The following is a 23,161-nucleotide window of genomic DNA, read 5'->3' on the forward strand; positions in this document are numbered from 1 at the left end:
AAGGGGGCGGTATGATAAAGGGGTGCTATAGAAGGCCTGAGGAACAAGCCTGGTTAATGAGCTAAAGAAATCTGACATCTTTAGAGCTCCACTCAAAGGCACAAACTGTGATTTTGCTCCTGAGGGGAATGGAAAGTACACAGTGCCACATGCTTTAAAAAGAATTATGATGATGATGCCAATTATCTTTGTTAAGAGGTTCTGTGAAACCCTGGAGACTTTTGTCACTTCCAATTGAATTCTTTCATGAAATAGTCATGGCCTAATGTTATTTTTGTAGGGTAGCGGTCATTCCTTTGAATGTTGCTTTTGTCAACACATTATAGAGGTTCAATAACTTTTCAGAGATGATTGTTAAAATGGTCTCCAGTAAATTGTTCTTCGCCTAAAGTGTTTTTTTTTGTAAAGCAAACAGAAAAATACAGAAGTACAAAAGGGCTTTGACAAGCTTGTTTGCCAGGTTGTCAGGGTTCATTTTTAAAGATGATTAATAGTATGCTAAGAAGGTTATACCATTATCAACTTACATCTAGGTCAGTAGGAGAGAATTTTTCTAGGCTTTTGATTTTGTTTTTAGACATTATATCCAAATGGCATTAGGGTTGATTGACTCATTTGTTTGGATTATGATGTTAATGAGGAAAACAGAGATGGAACCAAGAGTTAGCATAGTTAGCATTACTATGAAAAAATTGTGTTCCCTGAGTACATATTGTACCCTGATTCTTAGTCAACCATCTTTGAATGCATACCAGAGTCACAAAGAAGCCTAGATAATAGCATGAACATGACAAAAAAAAAATGATACCAAATGCATGGACTGCTCAAAATGAAAGGAAGTCAATAAACTGTTTTCTAACACGTTATATTATATCTGCCCCCATCAGAATGTGAGCTTCTTCAAGGGAAGAACTTTCCCCCACACACTTTACTATATGTCCAGTTATGGCCCATAATAAATACTTAATAAAGGCAATAATAATACACAGCACTTTCAGGTTTGTAAAACATTTCACAAATACTTTTATCCTCACAACAACCCTGGGAGAAAGGTGCTAATAAGCAACTAAGGCCAGATTCAAATTCAGGTTTTTCTAACTCCAAATGTAGCACATAATCCATTGTGTGGCCTAGTTGCCTGTTCTTACTCAAGATCAAGCCTTGAACCCAATTCACTCTGGAGCTCATAGATGGAGCAATAGGTCCCTGCCCTCTTAGTACAGAGTGAACATAAATACTAAGGAGTAACTGTTGCTCTTTTGCCCAGAACCCTGAGAGCCTTTCCCTCTCAGTTTGATTTTTTTTTTTATTAAAGGGGCCATCCCTTGAGTAACTACTTAAAGAGGCCTATTCCCTGAATGGGCATTACCTCATGCAAAGTGAGAACCTGAAAAAGCCTTAGCTTCAAAGGGCAAGGGTTTCATCCTGGGTCATTTCCAGTTGTCCTATTAGCCATTGGACCCAGATGACTCTGGAGAAGAAAGTGAGACTGGTGACCTTGTACAGCCCTCCCTCACTCCGATCAAAACCAACTACAAGTCATGTCCTCATCACCCTGATGTCATGGTCCTCTTTGAAAATGGAGGACACACACAACGACAACAACCTCCCTGTTGCAACTATTGTTGATCCTATATCTCTTCCAATCATGGAAGATAACAAGCATGCAAACATAGACATTAAAAGGAACTACAATGTAATGCTACAAGCTAAGCATAGTTATGCGGCATCACATTCCCAGCGGTTATTTGCACATGCCAAGTTACTGAAGATTTGCTAGGCGTTCTATTTGATAGAGACCTGGAACTGGACTCAGAAAGACTTGAGTTCAAATCCTAGCTTGGACATTAGCTGTGTGACCCTGTGGAAGTCACTTAACAGTTATCTGCCTCAGTTTCCTCATCTGTAAAATGGGAAAGATATTAGCATATACCAAACTGGATTGTTGTGAGGATCAGAGATAATATATAGAAAGCTCTTTGCAAAACTTTGAGTAATATATTTAGGCATCATCATCATCATTTATATATATATACACATATATATGTATTAGTCCTGAAGAGGTACAGTAGCTTTCTTTCTTTGCATTGGATCCTGCTAGATTTTCTAAATCCTGGTTTCACAATTATCAATATAATTTCTTTGTGAAATATTACAAGGGATGGCTTGGCAGGTCAGATATAAATGACACCACATACTCCTGAACAAGATTTGTGTCCTTTACACTTTATGCAAATTTTACAGCACTCTGAATAATGTAAGGCAAAGATATAGAGATATGAATTGCTTCCTGTCCAAAGTAAATATACCAAATTCTGTCCAAAGACATTAATAAGAGCTGAGACAGCGGGTGATAATGAAGCCACGCTGCTTCTCTATGGCTAAAGATGAGCTCCTTCAGCTTTTGATTTCTTTCTTGACCTGCTGAATGACCCATGTGGTCACGCTTCTGTGACCCTGTCCACCTGCTGTCCTATGTTTTTTCTCTTCCCAGTTCATCTGCTCAATAACATTGACACTCAATGAAACCTATTTTAGAACTCCTCCTGTGAAACAAGCCAATCCTAAATAGCAGTTATTTGTATTCACAGAATGCCTTTCAGCTACAGACAGACTTCCCTGCAAATAGGGAAAGCATTAAAGCATCAGGTGCTGCAAAATTCTTCCTCCATTCCTCCAGAAATCAGACAGGGAATCAATCTAACCTGTTGGCAAAAATCTAACTGAACATCTTGCTTCTACTGGAGTCTCAGAAGGTAAATGAGGAAAAGAAAACAAATTTCAGAGGTGAGAAGAGAATTTAAACCCAAGCGCTATAGATCAAAGCTCTTCTATAGACCTGAGCAGCCACTTTATAGACCTCAGGAACTATTAGGACCTCTAGGGAAAATGCATTCCTTCTGAGGCAAATAGTGGCCAATACCATCTTTAATTAAAAGCAAACCACGTGTCTATAGCCAGCCAGGATCTAAGGACTGACAATGGAGGGAGTAGGGAAAGAGTGGGGTTTTTGCCTTCAGAAATGCAGTGGAGGTGTGGACAAGAGAAATGTCCTATATGGTTCTGCCCCTCTGTTTCTCCAACAAAAAAAGAAAGCAAGTTTAATGTCAACAAGGGGGAAAGGAGCATCTAGGGATGCCGAGAATGAAAAACAAATAAAGCTTCTTAAGTGCCCAAAAGTTCTTCTCCAATCCATTTTCCTTGCTCTAGGTGTGTACAGCTACTTTCTTTCTGATTTAACACCTTAAATTACAGGATAAATCATAGCTAATCAAAGCAGAACCTTGCTCTTTGTGGTACTGACATGTCTAGTTAACTGAGTCGGCCCCTTATTACTCTAGTCTATCAGTTCTGGTTTTGGTTCCCCTAGACTGCCTCTTACACATCTGGAATTTCAGGACAGTGATTTTAAAGAATATTCTTTTCGGAACCCCAAATTTCCTAATCCCTTTGACCTGTTGGACATTTCTTCCAATCTTCAACATTGAGGAAATCTCTCCTTCAGTTTCTGCACCCCACCCCATTGGCATTCCTGAGATGGAAAAGGTTTCTAGACAAGGAATGCTATGGCCACTTAGTTTCATTCCAGATTCTACCAAAACCATAGCAGGATCTTCAATGCTGCTCAGAAATCCTTTAATTCATCCCTATTTAACTACCTATTATTGTATGCCTCACAAGTGTTCCAAACTCTTTCCATTTCCAAGCTTGCAAAGGTACCTCTTCCCCATCAGTAGTAAATGATTTCATCTCCTTCATGGAGAACACCAGTCATTTACTCTCAAATATCTTCCATTTCACTGAAATACTGCTTTTCATCTCTACTTCTCCTCTTCCCCTTCAGTGTTGTTGAGGAGATGTAATGCCCCCTTACTATACTCTCTCTCTCTCTGATCCTAGCATCTTCACTTTCCTCTAGGAGTTGGAGTTCCTCCTCTTCTGTCATGGCTTTAAACATTCCTTCAGTGGCTCTTTCCCTCAAAACAGTCTTAAGTCCTAAACCCTGATACTCTTGAATGGATGAAGCTTAGCCTCCTACTTCATAATCAATGATACCACCTTGCTTGGCAACAATCAGACCCCAGGGAGTCATGAAGAGAACTGAGTCCTGAAGGATCCATCACATCAAAAGTATAGTTGGAACCTTAGGACTGATTTGTTCTATCAGCTCCTTGCAGCTCAGTAGTCTTCCTGTTTGGTTGCTAGCAAAACCCTCCATTTTGCCTCTGAAGTACCTAAAACCACATTCATGTCACCTGAAAACATTGATGAATGAGTCAAGAACCCATTACCATGTCATCATCCTAAAACATCTCTGCCCTATCCCACCATGGTTCATCCTCCCCTCTATGGATTCCGTCTTCCACTATCAAACCTGGAAACTTCATTCTATTGCTAAAAAAGAAAAATCTCCCCCTTCATCCTTAGTTTCTTTTACTCACATGTCTTCTCATTCTTAGAGTTATGTATTTCCCCTCAGTAGGATACAATCTTTACCACCCTTACTACTGCTGGCTATCCCTCTCATTCTCTTTGACTGAAAAGAAAAGATAAAATAGAATACTTGTTGTCCCATACATACACTTCTAGTCCCTTAATCCTACAACCTTAATTCAATAACTTCTCTTCCTTTGAATTTCATTGCCATTGAGTTCCATAAACTATTCAAGTGCTGATTTTGTCACAAAACTAAGTCACACTCAACTGTCCTATGGTTAAAATATTCAATTTTCTATCTTTCAAAAAATAGGATAGGAAAGGCATTTGGCCTTCTGTCCTGCAGTGTCTTTCAAGCTGTATAGTCTTTCAAATACTATTTGTGAGTTACTCAGCAATCCTATTTATCAGTTTTTTTCAGTCCTGCAGGATGTATTTTCCTCTTTGCCTGATGACTTCTCAAACTTAGCATATTCATCACTTTCCCCTGAAACACTCAATTTCCCTATTTCTGTTGATATAAAATCCTCGGTTTGACTTTTACAATCCTTCATAAGTCTGGCCTCTTTCTATTTTTCTAGTCTTCTAATACCTTCCTTCTCTCCCAGTGTTCTGTAATCCAGTGACACTGGCCTCCTTGTTATCCCTTTCAAAAGAGACTCCATCTTCCAGCTCCAAGCATTTTCATTGGTTGTTCTCATCTCTATCCTAGATTCCCTAGAATCCTTTAACTACTATCCCACCTTCTACAGAAAGCATTTTCCAGGCCACTTTAATCTTATTGCCTTCCTTCCGAGACTACTATCAATACAGACATATATGTGTGTATATGTATGTATACGCATGTGTATGTATGTGTGTATATATACATTTTTATACATGCACATGTCTATATATGTGTGTATATGAATACATATGTGTACATACAAGTACATATGCATGTAAAATAAATGTATTTATATGTGTGATCATGTATACATGTGTTTTATTTGCATAGAATTGTCTGCAATTTGTCTTCCTATTAGATTTTAAGCCCCTTTTAGAGAAGGTCTTTTTTTTTTCTTTCATTTTTTTATCCCCAGTACTTAGCACAGTGCCTGGGACATAATAGCATTTTTAAAATGCTAGTTACCTGCCTGTCTGTTAAGGATATCACCATTTCAGATTCTCAACCTTGGAATCCTCTTTTCTCCTCTAAATTTTCCCAGATCATATCCAATCAGTTCTCAAATTGTTTCAATTTTGCTCCTTCAATAAATCTCAAATCTGGGCCTTCTTTCTGCTGACATTGTTCAGCCCCTCATCACCTCTAGCATGGATGTCCATCATCACATTACTAATTACATGCTGCTCTCTCTCCTTGACAATTCATCCCCCAAACTGTTACTAAAGTCATCTGACTAATGTGACAGAGAGATGAATTCATTCCCCAGTTCCCTCTCTACAAGGCAGCTAGGTAATGTAGTACATGGACACAGGTCCTGCAGTCAGAAGGATCTGAGTTCCAACCTGACTTCAGAGCTATGTGACCCTGGGCAAATCACTCAACCCTATTTTGCCTCAGTTTCCTCATCTGTGAAAGGAGCTGGAGAAGGAAATGGCAAACCACTCAAGTATCTTCACCAAGAAAACCCCAAATAGGGCCAAGAAGATTACGATATGACTAAATCACCACCACCACAACAAAATTCATACTAAAATAAAAAGAAAACAAAACCCTCTCCTCCCGAAATGATCTTGTAGCCTGACTTTCAATGTGTTCCACAATCTGGCTCCAAACTATCATTTTATCCTTATTCTGTATTAGTTCTTTTCATTCATTCTAAGATTCAGAAAAATTGAACTGTACATTATCTGACCTCTTATTCTGCCATCTCCTGATTCAGTTATTTACATATGCTATTCCCAATGCCTGGACTGAATCTCTCTCACTTTTCTGCCTATTAATATGCTTGCCTTCCTTCAGTCAGTCTCAGTGTTACAAGGAAAAAATCTGCCTTGAAGATTTCTTTCATCAGCCTAACTAGAAATTATCCTTCAATCTTGAATCACCAATACGACTCTACTTGACCTTTTCAATGTACTTATTCATATTCTAATTTGTATTTTAACTATCCTTCTGCTCATCTTATTCTTCCTCTAAGACTATAATGTCCCTAAGAGCTGCAAAAATACAATTTTTCACTTTTCTTTCATCAGATCCTAGCAAGTGCCTTGCACACAGTAAGTGCTTGATTAATGGCTGTATAATTGAACTACTGTCCTATTTCTCTCTATAGAGTGCTCGTCATTTGGTGCCTCTAATTCTTCATCATCGACTTACTCCTCAGTCATTTCCAAACTGTCTTTGTTGCCATCACAGATGAAAGTGCTCCCTGAAAGGTTATTATTGACTTTCTAATGACCAAAACCTGTGTTAATGTTTTAGCACCCATTCCTTCCTCTTAAAACTCTCTATTTTCCTTTAGCTTCTAAAACACCATACATCCTCATTCTTTTAAAGATCTTAATGCTATTCTCAATTTTTTAAGATCCCTCTTTCCACTATAATACTATTACTTTCAGCATTCTCTGAAATTTGTGTTTATACTTATGGTCAAGGAAATGTTGGTATTATATAAGAGAAAAAGAAAAAAATCAAAATCTTCTCCCCAAAATGTATAAATGGAAAAGAAAGGAATCACCTTTATCTTTTACAACATTCATGGAACCAATGATATAAATGTGTTATTCTACATGTAATTGATACATTAAAAATATGTGTTTTAAATTGTTTTCCCCTAGTACTCTAGATGTTGGAAAGACATATTCAAATATTTTTTTAAAAGTTAAGAGTAAAGGGAGGGAGAGAAAAAAATTCAGAACTCAAAATCTTGTAGAAGTGAATGTTGAAAACTAAAAACAAATAAATAAATGAAATTATAAAAAGTAAAATATTTCATAAAAATAAATTTTCTAAAAACAAAAGTGAAGAACCTATGGCCTTGTATTGCACATAGGAAATCAGCCTGAGAGGGATGATATTCTTTTGAAATACTAAATTTTGAAAACAACATAACAAATAACTGGTGAAAAGCAAATTATGGGAAGTCATCTGAAGGTGATGATTCTCTAAGGTCTGCTCAGTTTTACACACATTATCTTGTTTGATACCAGCGCAACTGCTTAGGAATCTCATTAACAAACAGATTTCTAAAGGACCACCTGGGCAAGTAATTAATGAGTGGATAAATTTTCCATGACCCAGTATAAATGGAAGAAATGCTAAAGCTCTAAATGACTTGAGAATTTTGTTACTAAAGACAACAACAGCAAGAGTTTATGTAACAGGAGGATAACGCAAATACCAAGTAAGGGACAAGATTGCTTCTTGGGGTAGATAAATTATGATTAAAATCCTCCTGTGTAATATAAAGATCTCTTCTCTAGAACATTAAATGGTGTTTGGTCTTTTTCCATAGAATACTAAGTAATCTTATCAGCATATTTCAAGTAGCCTGACATAGGCTACAAATCTTTACACTTTCTTTAATATTAAATTCAGTTTGGGAACACTATGCATAATCTTTAGTCAATTAAAATAATATTGCATTTGTAATGCTCAAAAATATCCAATAGCAGTGGGAAATGAATCCATACTGATTATATATATGCCATAATTGAAGTTGATTAACATTTTAAATTAACATGTGGCCCTCTAGGTCCTCAACATTTCACAGATCAAATCCCCTTAATAAAAGGATTTCTTCTGTAAAACTTAGACTCAGTCAAAAGGCTGCCCCCGTGGACCTAGAAGGCCATGGTGTGCCCTTGAGGCCACAGGTTTCCCTCCCCTGTGAAGCATCCTAACATTGTTGAACCTCTAATCACTTTTGAATTCTAGAATTTTCCTATCATATAAAAATTCTCAAGATCAACTTATATCAGGTAATAGAACTTGCTATAAAGTTGGTTTTTTTTCTGAGCTTCTTTCTGACTTATTTTAAAAAGCATATTGTCTTGTCCTTTCTTTCAGAATCTGAATTCTACGTCTTTGAGTCTTTAAGCAACTAATGGGTGGTATATTACACAGTCTCAATAGGAGTTGGGTAGATTAAAATTGACCTCCAGATATTGAAAAGCATGTAATCCCCATATTTTGCTGACACTATTGCCAAGAGTATCTCTATAAATTCCAGGGAGAGTTTGACAAAAGCTTTTCCTTACTTTTTTTTTATATGATGGAAATGTGGGAATGCAGTCACATTTACCCAGAGCCTTCTCTTGGGCCTTTAAAAATGTCAATTACGTTTCTGCCATGAGGTATTATATAACAGCGTTACTGTGAACTGCTAAAAAGTGATTCCACAATATATCTTCTCAGACAGTACTCAAATGTGGTATTGGGTTAGATGATTTAATACTTTCACCAAGAATTTGATTCCAGGTATGAAATTTAAAAAAATGAGAAGTTACTGATAATGTTGATATTTTTAAATGCTTCTGCAAGTTCATAAAATGTCTTTTTTCATAGAAAGTAGAAGTGAGAGATTTTATTAAGGTATGTGTTTAGTGTATAACAAGTATAAGGAGCATACTAATAATCTGTTAATGGCATTATATTTTGTTTACTTCAAGGGGCAGAAATTTTTCATAAGAATTCCAAGATGCTGGCTAAATGATGTTAAGTTTTTCAATACGTCCCAAAACAAACATTTAAAGTGGAATTCTTCTCAGGTTCTATGATGGAGTATACAGTCAGTTGCTTACCAACTGTAATTGAATTTGGAGTTCTGATGCCCATTTTTTCCCACATTAATAGGACATGATTCTAGAATCCAGAAGAACTATCATTTGGGGGGTATTAGTAGACAGGAAAAGGAAAAGCATTGGATCAATATGATTTCTCCTTTATCTGCAGAAACTACTTGAGAAATCAATGTATTAAAAACTTTGGGAACTCAAAAGATAATATATACAAAAGAACTCAACATGATACCATAAAAAAGGCTGAATTTGGAGTGAGAGGTCCTGTGATTCCATCTTAGTTTTGCCACTTGCTATATGTATGATTCTTAGCAGACCATTCTCAGTCTCTCTAGACCGGAATTTTCTCATTTATAAAATAAAGGGATTGGAGTCAATAATCTCTAACCACTGGCCTCTTTGTTCCCCATCCAAGAAACTTTATCTTCTAACTTCAAGAATTTTGACTCTCTGTCTCCTCATTCCAGTAAACTTCTCCTTCCTAAGCCCTATATTTTGGCAGTCTTTGTTTCCTACAAGTGCCATCTAAAATTCTCCTTTCGCTGAGAAGACTTTCCTGATCTCCAGGCCTGTGGTGAGGTTCAAATGTGATAATGGATTTAAGTACTTTTTAAAACTTAAAGCACTATGTGTTACGATGATGATGGTGATGATGATGATGAGGATGATGAGGACTGGTCTCCCATCACTAGACCTCCAGTCTGGTGATGTTTTCATTTCCTGAGCTTCCTGTTGAATTCAATATTCATAGAACAACCCAAGAGTGCTCTGGTAAATGTTTAACAACCCAGCAATCCAGAAACAAAAATAGCTGTATACACATACACAAAAACACACAAACTTTTAATTCTAATCTGCATTATTAACAATTTCTAAAGCCTAGGCAATTAACACGACAATAAATTTAGCTCCGATCTACAGCACTACCCATTTTTGAGGTGTAAATGCTCATATTGGAAATTTAGCAATCTCTGTTAGAGCTGGCCTGATCTGCCTTAATGTAATTTCTTTGCTTTATTGATTATCTCCAATTTAACCTGTATTGTACATAGTTGTTTTCCCAGTTACCTCTCCCATCAGACTGTGAGCACCTCAAGAGCAGGGAATGTCTTTTGCCTTTTTTTTTTGTATCTCTGATGCTTAGCACAACGCTAGGCATTAAGTAAATGATTAAAGAAAGCTTATTCACTGACTTCTAGCTCTAAGTCTCCAAACTCACAGATTAGAAAACACTATTCTACCATCAGTCTCCCTAGCATATGTACATGATTCCCCTTCTACAGAAAGATGAGTTTATTTGAATTTTCTCACTCCTAAGTGAACTTGAACTTATATAAAGATTCAGAGTGATAATGTTCTTGGGAACAACTGGGCACAGGCACTATGTTAATAAAATTAATGGCACTTATATTTAGACATGCCAATATCCAAATCAAATCAGCACTCAAAATGCCAATTTGAATATTAAATAAAAGGAAACCTAGCATAATATTTGAAACAAAATATATAGTTTTGTCTCCACTGAATATATGAAATGAAGAGATAGAGAAGTAAATTCTGATTTTTGTTTTGACTCATGAAAAGTGGTAACACATAGATATGTGGCACAAATGAGACAATATGGCAATCATGTAAATCATATTATATAAAAGAATACCTAGCATTAATGCCTAATGTAAAAGTGAGTGCCTTTGTACATGAAAGTAGCCATAAATCTAGGGTGTATGGATGGAAGAATATAAATCTCAGTTTTTCACAGATAGAATCTATCCTTCTATGATGTTCTTTGTTGCTAAGCATTTACTGGGATATATTACTACTGGCATAATCAGAGGCATCTTTGAGTTAGCAGGAGGTCTGTATGGGGAGAAGGCAATTTGACCAAAATACATGAACCTGAGATCACAGATCAGGCATTAGAGTAGAATTCAGAAGAATGTAGGCTCCAAAAGATGTAATTCTAGACTTGAACAATATTCAGCAATATAGAAGGCAAAAAGCATGCTACTATTAAAAAATGGAAGAAAAACATGGTACAAGGCACTTCACATACATGCCAAAAGACAGGAGTTAGAATTGTTGTGACTACTCAAAATTCCATAGTACTTCTAAAGGCAAAAACAAAAGATGTGAACACAGTGTCATTTATGGGTGATCTGCAAAGATGCTATGTAAAAATTGAATGGAGGTTACCCTAGCTCTGGTTTAATGGATAATAAAATTAGGGTTTTACCTGGGATAAAATTAAAACTTAAAAAAATGCTAATTGTATTTGAAAATAATTGATTTCCTTTAGATTTCTGCACATTTAATATACTTTGTTCTGTGAAGCATTCCACAGGCTTCACCAGACTAAAAAGTATCCCTGACACACACAGAAAATGGTGAAGAACTCTTGTACTAGAATAGGATGAATCAGTCTAGAATTTAGTAATGTGAGAACACATAGAGGTAAGATCTTTCTAAAAAAATTTTGAGACTTTTTAGTTTAACATGTTGGTGGCACAATGGATAGGATACTGGATCTGGAATCAGAAAGACCTGAGCTCAAATATGGTTTCAGATACTTTCTAGCTGGGCAAGTTATTTAACCCTGGTTGCCTCAGTTTCCTGATCTGTAAGATGAGTTGGAAAAGGAAAGGGAAAACCACTGTAGTATCTTTACCAAGAAAACTTCAATTGATATCAGAGTCACACATGACTGAACAACAAAAATAATATATTTTTAAAAATTATTGCTTGCTGCAGTCAAGTAGTTAGCAGATACTATTGTGTCCATCCTTTGTTTTCAAAGAAGACCATGACATCAGAGAAATGATGATGAGACTTGCACTTGACTTTGTTTTAAGTGAGGGAGGGCTATGCAAGGTCACCAGCCTCACTTTTTCCTCCTGAGCCATCTGGATCCAGTGACCAGATATTCATCAGGATGACTGGAGGTGGCCCAGAATGCAATGGGAGACCCTGGTCTTTTTAGGCTGGGCCTTTTCAGGTAGTCTTTTAGAGGGAGATAATGCTCATTCAGTGAATAGGCCTCTTTAAGAAGTAGTCAGGGAATGGCTCCTTTAATGAGCAAAAGAAAAAATAACTAAGTCAAGCTGAGAGGGAAAGAGAAACTGTTACTATTGATCATCACTAAGCCAACCAAGCCATTAAATGGAGCTTGGGTAGGGACCTGTTGTCCAATCTATGGGCTTCAGAGTGCACTGGGTTTAAGTTTTTGGGAAAAGATGGCTGGCAGTCAGAAGGCATTTAACAAGAAGCTTAGTGATGAGCTGGGGGCCCCAGGAGCCAGCAAGTGTACCTCTGGGGCCTCAGACAGGGAGGATGGGGCAAGAAGAGAGAGGTCTGAAGGAAAGAAAGAGAAAAAGAAAGAAAGAAAGAAAGAAAGAAAGAAAGAAAGAAAGAAAGAAAGAAAGAAAGAAAGAAAGAAAGAAAGAAAGAGAGAGAGAGAAGAAAGAAAGACAGACAGACAGACAAAGAAAGAAAGAAAGAAAGAGAGAGAGAAAGAAAGACAGACAGACAAAGAAAGAAAGAAAGAAAGAAAGGAAGAAAGAAAGAAAGAAGGAGAGAGAAAGAAAGAAAGAAAGAAAGAAAGAAAGAAAGAAAGAAAGGAAGGAAGGAAGGAAGGAAGGAAGGAAGGAAGGAAGGAAGGAAGGAAGGAAGGAAGGAAGGAAGGAAGGAAGGAAGGAAGAAAGAAAGAAAGGAAGAAAGGAAGAAAGAAAGAAAGATACTATTAGATAGCCATAGAATTGTGCAGAGGATTTCAGTTTCAATTAACAAAATAAGAGATATTTATTTCAGTAGTGGATCTCATATTCTGAGTAAGAGATTTGTACATTAAAATAATCACTAATCCCTTTAGATTGTTTTTAAAATGAATTTGTTGGCCAAGCAATTTTCACTTTATTCCAGAAACTAAGTTTTGAGCAACAACTAAAAAAATCTTCTCTCTATATCCATCTTAAACTGCAGTTTATTATATCCAACATGCGTAGTATGGATATCTATATTTTCCTTGACTTTGTATCCTGAATATTCAAAGTTTCTATGTCACATCTAGTAGAGTTCAGTGGGATTGTGTAGTAAGGATAAGTTACAGAGGGATTCTGATATAGAAAGAATAAACCGGGGCTGGGAGGCAGGAAGATTTCCTCTGTGCTACTTTTTGGTATGCCTAATCTGTAAAATAAAGGGGTTGGACTCGGTGATTTCTCAAGTACTTTTTAAATAGAAAACCAATGTAATAATAATTTAACCTACTGGGTTATTATTTAGTTTTTCATAAAGCAGCATGAAGATTGCATTTATCAATTTATTATTCTATTTTTCTTAAATATCTAGTACAGTTATTTTTAAATGTTGAATGGAACAAAGGATGAGATGCAGTATTTAAAGAAAACTTTCATTTTCAAATCAATTTCATTTTATTGAGTATCAAATAGATATTGCATATCATGAAAGTGATATAGCTGATTCTAGGTTAAATGAATTTAAATTTTTCTAAAATATGACAGAAAACAGATTTAGATATATTCACTGGTGTCGTGGAGGGAGCTTTTTGATTGGGATCAGGATGTATAGAATATATTCCTAGTTGTGTTGATGCCTTACTTTATGAGAGTCTACAAAAACACAGTAATGTCTGTCCAGGTAATTATTTAGTAATGATAACATAACTATTTGGAAGTAACATTCGTGATGTGTAGTAGTGTATTTTTCTACCACGTTGTAACTTTAATTACATTTAAAATGTGCTCCACAAATCTTATTAGAAATTTCCCATTGGCCTGCATATTAAGATAAGCTTATTAAGAATAAAATAGAAATCTTTGGTCCATTGAAAAAATTAATTACATTTGAGTGTATTGCTTTGGAAAACTTTGTAAGTGGTAATATTTTAAAGCTTTATTGTACAAGTAAATCTAGATAATTTCAAGTTTTGAACATAGAGAATAAGTTAAAAGGCAAGGATGGACTTGCAATATGAAAGAGGAGTTAAAGTAATGAGTCTTATAGAGTACCATTCTTTGTAAACACAGAAAACATTTTCAGTTATTGAGACATCAGAGAGCTACTTATGGCATGCACCTGATTGACTACAAAATAAGTGAATTATGATCCTCCGGTGGTTTCTTTATATGTGGAATATTAAAGCATGGTATACCAGAAATACTCATAGATGAAGAATGCAGGAAGATGAGAGTTCAAATTCCATCTCTGATACATAAATAACTATTGGATGATGGACAAGTCATTCAATTTTTCTATACCCTAGTTTCCACATCTGGAAAACGGGGGAAATACTTACATTACTTGTAACAACGTAATTCTAAAGATCAAATGAGATCATATTTGTAAAGCACTTGGCAAATCTTACAATTCCTATGAGAAAATAAGTTATTAGCATCATTATTATTATTATAATGCTGTCCATTTGATGTAAGGTTATGACCATTTCCAAATAAGGGGAAGTTTCAATGTAGCAATAAGACTAAACCACAGACAGACTTAGAGTGGGGGAAAAAGTGTGTGTTCATCCTTCATTGCCAAAGAAGACCATGCCATCAGAGAAATAATGACTCGACTTGCTCGTGACTGTTTTGAGTGAGGGAGGGCTGTACAGGTCACCAGCTTCACTTCTCCTCCAGAGCCATCTGAATCCAGTGACCAGCTATTCATCAGGATGACTGGAGATGACCCAGGATAGGCATTTGGGGTTAAGTGACTTGCCCAAGGTCACACAGCTAATGCGTAACAAGTGTCTGAGGTGAGATTTGAACTCAAGTTCTCCTGACTCCTGCATTGGTGTCAACTGCACCACCTAACTGCCCCAGGGGGAAAAGTAGGAGTAGAGAGGACATGAGTTACAAAAAATGAGTGTCCTAAGGCAACTCACTAAAGGTAGGAAGAGAAAATACCAATCTTGGTTGATAGGAAATTCCTCCTAACAATAAAATCATATATGTAGTCTTTCTCCTTGTCCTTTATATCTGGTAGAGTCCTTTGCATATAATAGATACTTAATACAAATTTGTTAATTTAATGGATCAATCATTTCATCCCCTTCCCTGTACCTACCATGATGAATTGCATATACGGAGTAACTGAAAAAGAAATATTGGTTGACATTGAATAGGTGCCTAAATTTGAGAGATGTCTATTTTGGTTCAACCCTAGGAATTGATCCTAAAAATCTATGCTAGTCCTTAGGTCTTCCTGACTATGGAAAAGACAAGGCAGGCAAAGACAATCCCAAGAATGGCCTGGAGTTTTTAATTCAATGTAAGGTGGACCACAATTGGTCCCTGAAGTTTCTGAAGTTAGCTCCCTCAGTGATCAAGCCTACATATAGTACTTACAGTAATGATGACAGTAACATAAAAAACAAAACTAAATTCCCAAGAGGTGCTTATATTGTTTTGAAATAAGAGGTGACTTCTCGATTCTGAGAGATGTCACAGGGCTGCTCCAAACTTTGTAGACCTTTCACTGGTTTACTTTTAAAACATTAAAAAAGCAGCAAGGAATAACAGAAAGAGCATTGAACTTAAAATCCAAATACCTGAGTCCAGGACCCAGTTCTGTTATTTATCACATGTGAATTAGGACTGCACATTTAACCAGTTGTCTTCTATGACATGAGGGTGATCTTCCCTACCTACCTTTTTAGGTTATTTTAACATAGGATTGTATGAAAATATTTTGTCAAAGTAGAAGGCAGATTTAGCTTACAATACCTTGCACATTAAAGACGCTCAGCCAAATGTCTTCTGAATGAATAAATGAGACTGCAAATATGTGAAGGAGAAGGTAAGAGTGAGCAAAAGTGCTTGCTGAAGACTCCTTATTCATGTTCTGCCATATATAGGGGTAAAAATCAAGTCCATCTAAATGATCTAGGAAGCTCACTGAAATTATAGCCATAGTTCTTACTTGCAAAATGAACTTACAGCTTCCAAATTTCAGAGGACACGCATGTGCGTCCATTGGGAAGTCTTCAAGTTGCATGGGACATTCAGCAGAGATGGTCAACCTAAAAAAAAAAAAAAAACAAGAAGGAAAAAATAACTTTATTTGGTTACCTGCTAGTGTTTAGCAATTGTTCTCTCTAGGTTTTGTAGAGAGATCTTAACTCATTCACAACTTCTACAATAATCACCTTTAAACAATATTTTCCAAATGTTTTGGTGGTAATGCTTCATGTACTTGGAAGTCTGTGAAACTGAGAAATTAGGGTCAGAAGACCTGATTTGCACTTGCATTACCAACTAACTATGTGACTTTGGCCATGTTGCTTAGTCTTCGTAACCTCATCTGTAAAATGATAATAGTCCCACTTTATGCATTTTCTCTGATTGTCTCCCCTGCCTCTCTATCATTTTTGCCTTGTGTTTTTGCTGAATTCCTTCAAGACCCAGTTGAAATTCTACCTTCTGCAGGAGGCCTTTTATTGCCCCCCTTAATGTTAGTGGCTTTCCCTCTAATATCTGCAATCAATACTTTATATAACTTGTTCGTACATCGGTTCTTGCATATTGTCTATCCCTATTAGATTGTGTTTCTTGGAAAAAAAATTATTGTTTTTGTATTTCTTTATACATCCAGCACTTAGCATTGTGCCCGGAATGTTGTGGGCGATTATCAAATGTCTATTGACGTGATACTGTCTCAGTGTAGTTGGAGGGATTAAATGAGATTATCTATGTTAACTTTTAAAATGTTGAATGAATATTAATTATTTTAAAGTAATTTATGATACCTTTACTGCTCATGCTGTTTCTTCCACCCATACCACCACCAAAATTGTCTAAGACACTTTATTTGGAAAGGGATGAACATATGTAAGTTTGTATTTTTAAAATTAAAAATATATCATGTATATGATATATTTTAATTAAAAATATATCATATGTATATGATATGTTTTCAATAATAAATAGATACATATATACATATTAAAATACAAAAACCAGATTCATTTTAGAATAAATTTTGTGCTAGCTTTTGTTTTTAAATCATCTAAACATCCCAGTATATTACACCACTTTCCCATCCTAAAATACCATTCCTCATAATAAAGAAAAAGAACACATTCCAGCAAAATTAATCAATACATCAAAAGGTCTCACATTAAATAGAGTATACCAATTTATCACACCCTTAGATCACCACCCCACAGTGAAAGGTGTAGATGTCCTCTTGTGTCTTCTTTGGACCCAACCTTAATCATTAAATTGTATGACATTCAGTTTTGATTTTCCTATTTAAAAAAACTTATAATTTTATGTATATTTGTTTCCTGATTATATTTGCTGTACTTTGAAGCAATTCATATGCCTGCCTATCCTTTCTGTATGCCTCATTCATTATTTCTTATTACAAAATTAATATTCATACACTACAATCTGTTTAGCCATCCTATAGTTGATTGACATCTACCTTAGTTCCTGCTATAAAAATGTTAGTGCATATGATCCCTTTCCTTTTATCACTGATTTGCTTGGCATACATGCCTAACAGTGGAATCTCTGGATCAACAGGTACCTATATTTTAGTCACTTTATTAGTATAATTACAAATTCCTTACCAGAATGGTTGGACCCATTCATAGCTCCACCAATTACACATTTAAGTGCCTATCTCAACACATCCCTTCTCACATTAGCTATTCTCATCTTTGTTATTTTGTCAGTTTTCTAAGACTATGGAAATATCTGAAGGTTATTTTGATTTCTATTGATACTATTATTAGTGCTTTGGAACACTGTCTCATGATTATCAGCAATTTGCATTTTTTTGAGAGCTATTCATAATCTTTGACTCCTTTACTGTTGGGGAATGGCTCTTGGTTTTGATCTTAACATTTTTCCATTTGTTGCCCACATATTTTGGAGAGCAGAACCTTATCAGATGTGATTGACAAAGGTCATATTTCCACCTACTCTTTTGATTTTTCCTTAATAAATTTTGTTATTACATCTTACCTACCAAATTCAGTGCTGGGGTAGGTCATGTTCCAGCAAATTTCGAGTGCAGTTAAGAGTTGTTAATATAGATTTGCATAGTGATTCTTCCATGGAGTTATATATATGGAAACTGATTCTGCTTCTTAAAAAATTATTAATTTGCTATAAATGTATTTTTAAAATTCCTTTTCCTTAGTCCTTAAAAGCAAAGGAAATTAAACGCAATAAGTTCACAGAGGAAGTTTTGAATTTAAATAGACAATAGAATTCTAATAGCAGCTTAAGTTTTGCAACAGGGTAGATTCTCAAATTGCTCATTCTATGTCAGATTCTTGTGTCTCAATGTGAATATGCTGTATATGTGCCAAAATGAATAATGTACTGTTGACACAAAACCTTTGATATTTGCATGTCATGACTTCATTATAACCAAATGTATTTGCTTTATGAAGTTGGAACAGAGTTCAAACACTTAGAGAGTTAATGAATGATCAGATATATACATATATATGTGTGTGTATCTGTTTTTTTGAATCACTGCTATTTTGTTTTTACAATAAAAGAAAAAACAAGCTGAAACATTCTATCCCGTGAAAGAAAACAACTAAATGAAAACAGTGACTTTTTTTTGACCAATGCTGCTTCTATTCTGCCCTATGAGTTTCTTAGGGTTTTGTTTCTTTGTTTTTTCTTTGAGCGAGAAAGGGAAAATATATCATCTCTTCTAAAGAACCAATTTTTATTTTTTTATCATATGACTTCTTTTTCATGATGTTTTGATTCACATTGCTATAGCCTATATATGTATATATGGATATTTGCACATCCATATATACAAATGTGTGTATATACATATTCTCTTTCTTTATTTTGATCTGCATCAGTTCATTCAAATCGCCCTATATTTCTCTGTATTTCTCTATTTATGACTTCATACTTTACAATAATATTCAATGACACTGATTCACCACAGTTATTTTTAGTCATTTCCCTGTTACTGAGATTTTTTCCAGTTGTTTTCAACATTAAGAATGTGGTTTTGAATATGTTGCTATATATTGGACATTCTTTTTCTGTCTTTTATGCCTTTGGAACAAAACCCAGTAGCTAGACTGTCTGATCAAAGAATGTTAATTGTTTCTCTCTGTCTGTCTGTCTGTCTCTCTGTGTCCTTTGTTTTTGAAGAAGATCATGCCATCGGAGAAACGATAGCATGACTTGCACTTGACTTTGTTTTGAGTGAGGGAGGGCTGTGCAAGGTCACTAGCCTCACTTTCCCCTCCTGAGCCATATGGATGCAGTGACCAAATATTCATCAAGATGACTGGAAAAGGTGCAGGATGCAATGGGAGACCTTGGCCTATTCAGTGAGATAGCTGTTTAGTTAATCAATCAATCAACAGTTTTATTAAGCGCTTACTTATGATCCAGGCACTATTCTGGTCATTGAAAATAAAAATACATTGAATGAAATTTTCTTTATTTGAATTAATTTGCAGAAAAATTTTTGTATATTTTCAATTTGCTATAGAAACAATCACGCCAGTTCAGTGTCTTAAACATGCCTGTTTCCCTGTAGTTTTGCCAACATTGACTCTTTCCGGATTTTTTAATTTGAGGTACTTAATTTGTGTTTTTCTTACTATTAATTATTTTGAGCATTTTTCAGTGGTAGTTTTATTTTGTAATGCTTTTAAAGCTTTATTTATATTCTTTGATCATTTACCTATTAGAGACTGTCTCTAGGTTTTATATTTTTGTGTCTTGGATGTAGCAATCTCATCACTAATATTTGCTGTATCTGTTTTTTGCTACTTGAAAGTTTTTCTTCTTAGTTTATCTCCATTTTTATGTAAAAATTTTTAATACTTCTAATATGGAGAAAAGAACATTTGAAGACAAAGGAAGAAGGTAAAGTATCTACAGCCCTGGAAAAATAATCTAGTGTTGCTTTCAAGTTACATACTATAGTGAATGACTCCTGGATTAAAAATTGGACTTTGACTGTTTCTCCTAATTACTATTTTTATGGAACTAGGAACAGAATATATCTGTAAGCCTTTGAAAAAAATATGCCTCAACATACCTATTCATCAAAAGGATAATGGTGGTAATAATAATTGCCTTTTTCACTCTGCTTTTGTGAGGATGAAATTATATATGTTAAACCATATCGAAAACTATGAGGTACTGAATCCATGTAAGCTAGTATTCTTTTCATTATAACAAATGTTTAGGAAGGAAATAAAAATGTATTAAGCATATTATATATAACAGGCATTATAATAAGTACTTTACAAGTATTATCTCATTTGATTCTTATAATAACCATGGGTGGTTGTTATTTTACATTTTACACTTGAAGAAACAGAGGCAAAAAAGATTAAATTATTTTCCCAGTCATACACCTAGTAAGTACCTGAGGCCAGACATAAACTCAGGTCTTTCTGACTTCAGGTCCAGCACTTTCTCCATTATACCACTTAGATTCACCAATTTACACATGAAGATAGACTTTTACAAAAGGTCAGAGAGCTTCTGGATGAGACAGCTATTTGCTTTTTTTTTTTTTTTAAACCAAGATGGAAAAGTCTAGAAAGACAAAAGCTCAGGAGGAAGTTTTTTTTTTTTAAATCTAATCATAATTGGATAAGGCATCCACCACAATTTTAAATACCTTTATAGTCATAGCTCATTTATTAAGTGCCTTCAGATTTACAGTGTTTTCCCGACAACTCTATGAAGTAGACAGTATAAATTTTATTATCAGTATCAAGAAGGAAAACTTAAGCTCAGAAAGACATATTGAGATCTATGGCTGCATAGTGAAAAAATGTTATAACTGTTTGAAAACAAGTTTCCTGAACTAGTGTTGCTTCCACTCAAAATGCTGCATTTCTTAGAACTAAAGATACCCTTGAATCTTGAAATAATAATGACAGCTAACATTCATAAAATATTTTGATATTTACAAAGTGTTTTACACATATTATCTCATTTTAACTTCGTAACATTGCACTGTGGGACAGATACTTATTATCATCTCTGATATATATATATGATGAAACTGAGGCCAGGAAAAGGTGAATTACTCAGGGTACAATGAGTGTGAAACAGGATATGAACTCAAGTCCTTCATACTCTAAGACCAGTATTCTATAGATAACTTGGAAGAGGTTCCATGCCACAAAAACATGGAGTTAGAAAAGTTTGGAAAATGACAATAGAAAGAAATAGGCAGAACAATTGGAGGAGGATGAGGAAAAGGAAGGCATACAGAAAGGAAGATGCACAGAAAGAGGAGGAGGCAGGAAAAAAGTAAGGACTATTTGTTACCTTAAGGAGTGGCACAAATGAAAGCCTATAAAGCTTACTGTGAGTAGGGGTCCTTCAAACTAGAACTATTAATAAGTAAAACAGATATTTAAACAAGTTAATTGATGAGAGATCCACAACAATCAGGTATTTGGATAAACTAGAATGTGTGACCTCCTTCCAAACACTGCAATTTCATATTATCCTTTCCCTTCTTTGTCAGAGGTAGAACTAAAAAGCAGTAAGGCCTCTTCAAGAGATGTCACAGATAATTTTCCTATTTTCTTATGTAGCATCTAGCAACTAGTGCCACATATGGGAGGTGATGCTTCATATATAATGGCTTCATATTTGGTAATCTGTTTTTTAAATCTGCCCAACAAGAAACAGAAGCATGACCTGATAATAGGTGTATTGGGAATGGGCAAATAAAGGACTGATTTAGCATTAAAAAGGGTAAAGAGACTCAAATCCCAATCTCTTTAATGGCTTAATTAGTTTCTGACAAGTAGAATTAACAAGTTTGTTTGCTATTAGCAAAACAAGAGGTAGGAATTATGGAGAAACCATATAATAATCCAGCTGGATGTAAAAACAATGAAACTTATATGGGAAAAATTGGCATAGAAAAAAGAAATTAACCTATATACATACACACATGCATGCACACATACACACATGCATGCGCGCATGCACACACACACACACACACTCATACTTTCAATTCTTAGTAGCTCAAAAGTGCACTAAGATTTTTGGGACACCCGCATTTATTTTCTCAAAGTGCTGTCATATTGAAAGCATTATGAGACAAATTCTCTCATCTTTCTCTGTTTCTCCTTGTAGATTTAGTATTTCATCATATCAAAAGACATTTTTTGTAATTTTTTTTTTTTCTGAATGAACCCTTATATTCAAGGACATCTTCTAATTTAAATATGTTCATCCTAGTGATGTGGGAAATTTAGATTTTAGGTTGTTAAAAAAAGAATTTCATAAAGGACCCCTTTTAAATGAAAAAAAATTAATATCAGAAAAATCCATTTTCATACAACTAAGCTCCCTTATTGTAGAAAAATGAGCAAAGTACTACATGAAGACGTGAATATAAACTTTTCATCGCTACTTCCATTTCCCACTATGATATTAAACTCTGTTTTTATTGTACATATGTGTTATTATTTGTGAATGACAGTCATATTTTTTATTTTGTGAAAAATAAATAATAAAATTTAAAAATATTAAAATATTGAAGTATTTATCTAAAAAATATTTAAGGGGCCATTGCATTGGTTATTGCTAATTACTTCACTGAGGGTTTGCAGGTGCAAGTGGTAGACAAATTATTTTCTCATTTCTGAAAACATTGCATGATATTCTTTCTTCTGGGGGGCAAAGTAATCTTGTGGAGGGGACACTCTATTTGGAATATAGGAAATCTGAGCCATAGGCCTAGCTCTGATGATATATGGCCTCTGGCAGGTAGCCTAAAATCACTATGTTTTACCACCTATAAAATAGGGATAATAATAGCTGTTTCTGTCTCAGGGATCTTCAAGAGATAAAATTAGATATTGGATACCATGTGGAGTTAAATGCATTAGTTTTACTGGCAAAGCTAAGACTAACCCCTCCTGACTTATTGTCTAATATTTATTTTGTGGGATAATATTTTCTTTCTCCTATAAATGTTG

General features: G+C 35.0%; 1 protein-coding gene across 1 annotated transcript in view; it reads right to left on the reverse strand.

Moving 5' to 3' along the window:
* GABRA5 (gamma-aminobutyric acid type A receptor subunit alpha5) overlaps nucleotides 1-23,161 on the reverse strand; it is a 106,582-nt gene that overhangs the window by 19,535 nt on the left and 63,886 nt on the right. Inside the window, exon 6 of the mRNA XM_072614582.1 lies at nucleotides 16,137-16,219. Within this exon, the coding sequence (XP_072470683.1) occupies nucleotides 16,137-16,219 (83 nt within the window). The remainder of the gene's footprint in view (nucleotides 1-16,136; nucleotides 16,220-23,161) is intronic.

This window comes from Notamacropus eugenii, chromosome 5 (assembly GCF_028372415.1).
Source record: "Notamacropus eugenii isolate mMacEug1 chromosome 5, mMacEug1.pri_v2, whole genome shotgun sequence".
Lineage (NCBI taxonomy): Eukaryota > Metazoa > Chordata > Mammalia > Diprotodontia > Macropodidae > Notamacropus > Notamacropus eugenii.